Source organism: Myotis davidii, unplaced genomic scaffold (assembly GCF_000327345.1).
Source record: "Myotis davidii unplaced genomic scaffold, ASM32734v1 scaffold129, whole genome shotgun sequence".
NCBI lineage: Eukaryota > Metazoa > Chordata > Mammalia > Chiroptera > Vespertilionidae > Myotis > Myotis davidii.
Window position 1 is genome coordinate 612127 of NW_006383019.1, and position 5567 is coordinate 617693.

Consider the following 5567-nt stretch of genomic DNA (forward strand, 5'->3'; position numbering starts at 1 on the left):
GTTAAACTATTACTACTTTAGGTTTATTAAAAATGTTTAACCTGCCTCAAAAAATAAACCAATTGGTTTTTACTCTCTTTTGTTGGCTGACACAGACTACCACCTACACGCAATCCTCTTCTATACCTGCATTGGAGAAACAGCGGCCGCTGGGGCCGTCCTCACTGGTATTCCGCTCAAGGGGCTTCTGGGGGGCTTATGGACAGAAACATTCTGTCCAGCTCCACCTGCAAGAGATGGGAACATTTATATGTCAGTGAGTTCAAAATCAAAAATAATAGTTCCTGATTTGTTACTTTTTTGGCGATTAAAAATGTATGCCATGCTGTTTATAGAGTATTATGTCTACTCTTCTCCTTTTTCCCGTGGACGACTGTTGAATTGGAGAGTGAGAGGGGAGCAATGAACTAAGTGGTGTTGGTCTTAGATACAGGACACATGAAGACCCAATGCAATAAGGAACAGGAAAATTCTTGCATAAACCACCTTTAATTCATTTCCCATCTTCATAGACAGTGAGTCACTGGGATTTCCTATCTTTCAACGTCTGTAGTCTAATCTTAATCTAATTTGGCTGCAAACTATTTTAACAGAAATAACTAGGAACATCCTAAGATCAGCTATTACTCTAGTCTCCCAATATCATAAGCATATTTCTTGAGTCAAGTGAAGAAATACATTGTTATTTTAATATTTATGTGTATAGAGAGTATAGATATACATTTTTTCTTATATGTGGATAACAGTGGATAAAGGTGACATTTCCAGAAAGAGGTGGGCTACACAAAATCAGGAATGACAGATCGCATAGGGGTCGCATGTAAGACAAGACCAGGTGCAGAAAAGTCCAAATGTGTGTTGCAGGACGAGGCAGGCCAGGGCACCAACCACCGCGTCGACCCCCAGGAGGCAATGCCTCACTTCCTAGGAGGTGAAGGCGCTGGCTGACCGCAAACCACAGAAGGCAAATAAGACAGCAGTGACCTGATTTTTATGGACAGAGCAGAAAAGGAAGGTGAGGAGGCAGGAGCAGGCAAGGAGGTGGGGAGGGAGACTGCCCATGGCCAGCTCACGGCAGCTGCAGCATGTCTTTCCTGTACAGAGGCTTCCTGTGGAACAATCTAGAACAGTGGTTCTCAACCTTCTGGCCCTTTAAATACAGTTCCTCATGTTGTGACCCAACCATAAAATTATTTTCGTTGCTACTTCATAACTGTAATGTTGCTACTGTTATGAATCGTAATGTAAATATCAGATCTGCAGGATGGTCTTAGGCGACCCCTGTGAAAGGGTCGTTCGACTGCCCAAGAGTTGAGAACCGCTGATCTAGAAGAACCCTTGTGGTTGCGCCAACTTGGGGTCAGTGAGGAGTAGAGACAGGCTTGGTATTTGGGGCCTAGGTCTGAATTGAGTTTTGCTTATAAAACAAAACGATGAAATACCTGGGTGTCCCAAGTCAAAGGACTTGATAAGGGACTTCACGGTGGTCGCGGGCTCCAAAGGCGCTGCGGAGGCTCTGCTGGCAAAGATGCCGGGCCAGCGGCCGGGGGCATCAGCCTCGGGCTCCGACTCCGCACGCACAGGTCTGCACGGCAAAGAGCAAGTCAGTCGCAAAGGTGGAGGGTGTGCGTGGGGAAAGACGCGGAAGGGAACAGAGCGGATGTGGAGGAGATACACGGATCTGGAAGGAGAGCCCACATTTGAAATCTTGTTCTGCACCACTTGTGTCTTTGGAAATAAGGTAGGTGCTGCTCTCAATTTTCATCAGCGATGCTTTCTTGGGAATGGCCAGAAATAGTATTTTAACATGTAGAAATTTAAAAAATGTGGAAAAACATGTGAGTCTATTCTGTAAACTGTAAAGAAAAATACACAAATATTATTCATCATAAATACTTAGATTACTGTCCATGGTGACGAGAGTAAATTGGCTGGCCCGTGTGTCCCAGACCCCACCTGGACCACAAAGGTTGGGAAGGTGACACCTCAGGACTCCCTGCAACTAGGATTTCAGGTGTGATTTAGGGTCCACTAGTCGGCAAGATGTGGCCTGGCTTGGAGTGGACGGTGCTGGGGAAGAGGGACGGGGTCCTCGGGCTGAGGCAGGCTGCAGCAGAGGCAAGCCGCCTGCCAGGCAGGCTCCCCACGCTCAGGGGTCCCCACACTCAGGGGTCCCCTTCACAGTGAGGTAGCAGAGCCCTGGTCGCTCCGTCCTGCGCTGTGACTTTGGGGAGTTGTCCCTGGAAGCTCCGCTAGAATCTGTCTTCAACCTCCCAAAAATCCTGCAGCCATTTAATACCTTCCTGCTTGACCAGCCAGACAATGACCTATTACAGCAGAATCCTGACTCCTACACCATTTGCCCTCAGGGAGGCAGAGAGAACGGTATTCTAGAACAAGTAACACTGCGATTCTGCACAAGGCGAAGCTTCTATTCCCATCCAAGCTTTCCTGGCAAGTTTAGAATGTTGTTTCTGAATTCAAGCACAGATTCATCGAAGTCTTTTAGAGATAGCTCATTGGATTCAACCCACTCACGCACGGCTTCCTCACCCAGCGGATGTTAGCATGTCATTTAATCTCCCTGGGAATGACCTCCCAATCTCCTACTTCCTAAACCACTGCTCTTGTTATTATATCAAATTGTTTGCAAGATGATGACTAATTTATGAGAATGGCTCAAAAAGAATATTTCTAGGAGTATATTTTAATAAGGTCAGTGGAAGTTTAAAATATCTACTTGCTGATATTTTTTTAAATGAATCTAGCTACTCATAAGCTTCTGCAATTGAATTTACTTGTCCTTAATTCTCAAAGCTTTCCCCTGCAGATCTGCAATCAATGTGAACAGAATGAACTTAAGTGAAACAGAACTTAAAACACTTACATCACACTGCTCTACACTTTCCTCTCCGTGGCCCCTTCTTTTGGGTGGAAAAAAAAATCAGTAAACTTACGACATCTTTGGAAGAAAAGAGTAGGCATTTCAGAAACTGGTAGAGGGTTGGGTTTAATTATTTTTTTTATGGAATGGGCTTGGTTTCTTATTTTATTTTCCCCGTTGTGTTACACAGTATAAAATTAGGTGGTGTATGTGCAGAAAGGGAGTAGCATCAGGTTAGGTAGGAGCAGAAAAAATCTCTCTTATCTCTGACCCAGACATTCTCAGGCAGGTGAGAAACAAAACGGGCCACCCTCTTACCCATCCATTTAAATAACCTGCCAACTCATTATGGTTTTAATTTGCATCTCTCTGATGATTAGTGACATTGAGAGTCTTTTCGTGTCTCTTGGCCATCAGTATGTCCTCTTTGGAGAAGTGTCTATTTAGGTCCTTTGTCCATTTTTAAATGGTATCACCTCACACCTGTCAGAATCAACAAACAAGTGCTGACAAGGATGTGGAGAAAAGGGAACCTTCATGCACTGCTGGTGGGAATGCAGTTTGGTGCATCCACTATGGAAAACTGTATGGAGTTTCCTAAAAAAGTTAAAATGGAACTGTCTTATGACATAGCAATTCCACTTCTGGATAAATATCTGAAGAAAATAAAAAACAATTCAAAAGAATATGACCCCTATGTTCATTGCAGCATTATTTTTTTAAAATATGTTTTTATTGATTTCAGAGAGGAAGGGAGGATAGAAACATCAATAATGAGAGAGAATCATTGACTAGCTGCCTTCTGTACGCCCTCTACTGGGGAATAGAGCCTGCAGCCTGGGCCTGTGCCCTTGACTGGACTTGAACCTGGGTCCCTTCAGTCTGAAGGCCAACGCTCTATCCACTAAGCCAAACCAGTTAGAGCTGAAGCATTATTTACAATAGCCAAGCTATGGAGGCAACTCAAGTGCCCATCAATACATGAGCTGTGGTACATGTTTACCAAAGAATATTACTCGGCATAGAAGAGAATGAAATCTTACCAGTGGCGACAGCATGGATGGGCCTACAGGGTATTGTGCTAAGTGAAATAAGCCCGTCAGAGAAAGACAAATACCATATAACTTCACTTATATGTGGAATCTAATGAACAAAATAAAGGAACAAACAATATAGAAACAAACATAAATAGATACAGAAAACAGACTAATGGTTGCCAGAGGGGAGGAGGGTTGGGGGACTGGGTTAACAAGGTGAAGGGATTGAGAAGTACAGATTAGTGGGTATACAATATGGGATTGTAAATTACAGCATAGGAAATATAGTCAACAACATTGTAATAATTATATATGGTGCCAATTGGGTACTGGAAATATCAGGGGACCACTTTATAAAGTATATGATTGTCTAACCACTGTACTGTACACCTGAAACCAATACAAAATAAAATTGAATGTAAACTGCAATTGAAAAATTTTTTTTAATTAAAAATACTTGCTACCAAAAGGCCTTGTAGAAACTTAAGGCACTCCTCCTAAAAGGAAGATCATTTAAAAAATTCATTTTCACTTAGTTCCTTGATAATAAGGACAAAACAAAAACCCTGTATCTACTGAAGTATTCCCTTCAATTATCCAAGTTTCTCTGCGATTCAAAACATCAAATGATAAGTCAGAAAACTTGTTCAGACTCTATTAGAAAAGTGCAAGGCTTCAAGAACAGTTCCCAGTCCCTGTGCCTTCAGATAGCCAACGACCCAATCAGTCCACAGGCTAGATACAGGGGTGGGCAAACTTTTTGACTCGAGGGCCAGAGTGGGTTCTTAAACTGGACTGGAGGGCCGGAACAAAAGCATGGATGGAGTGTTTGTGTGAACTAATATAAATTCAAAGTAAACATCATTACATAAAAGGGTACGGTCTTTTTTTTCAATAGTTTTATTCATTTCAAACGGGCCGAATCTGGCCCGCGGGCCGTAGTTTGCCCATGGCTGGGCTAGAACAATAAGCATCAGTATGAGAAAACTCTGTGGGTTAAGTGGATTAGAGAAGCTACTGGTCTAAATACTAACTGTGTTACATAACAGTGACGTCTGTGTGTGTGCGTGCAGACTTACAAAGCCTGAATTGAAGAATAGTTATTAGTATTTTAATCATAAACAGGCTTGAAATTCATTACAACAGTCTGCCTTAGAATTATTTGGGATCAGCCGGGAACAACACCATTAATAGATGAAGTAGATTTGACCCCTGATCATGGGTTTGAATTGCACAAGTCCAGTTAGACACAGATTGTCTACATCCATGCTTTTGTTCCGGCCCTCTGGTCCAGTTTAAGAACCCATTGTGGCCCTCGAGTCAAAAAGTTTGCTCACCCCTGGTCTACACTAATAAAAGAGAAAGATGCAAATTAACCATCACTCCATCACTCTGCTACACCCACCAGCCAATCAGGAGCAAGTATGCAAATTACCCCAACTAAGATGGCAGAGGCCACGAAGCTGGAGCGAGCAGGAGGCTTGGGTTCCCCTCGGCAATGGAGGAAGCCAAGCTACCCGCCTGCCCACTGGCCTCTGCTCAAGGAGGTGCTGGAAAAAAAAAAAAAAAGAAAAGGAAAAAAGGAGAGGCCGGGAGCTTGGGTTGCCAGGGTGTGTGGACAGCCCCCACCCAGGCGGGCCCGGAAC

General features: G+C 43.5%; 1 protein-coding gene across 11 annotated transcripts in view; it reads right to left on the reverse strand.

The window, feature by feature from the left end:
- The window catches only part of SPECC1 (sperm antigen with calponin homology and coiled-coil domains 1), a 273056-nt gene that overhangs the window by 56362 nt on the left and 211127 nt on the right, over positions 1 to 5567 (reverse strand). For all 11 annotated transcript variants that reach the window (XM_015558364.1, XM_015558363.1, XM_015558365.1 and 8 more), the window contains exons 8-9: positions 1443 to 1585; positions 127 to 227 (exon numbers count right to left, since the gene is read on the reverse strand). In XM_015558364.1, the coding sequence (XP_015413850.1) occupies positions 127 to 227; positions 1443 to 1585 (244 nt within the window). The remainder of the gene's footprint in view (positions 1 to 126; positions 228 to 1442; positions 1586 to 5567) is intronic.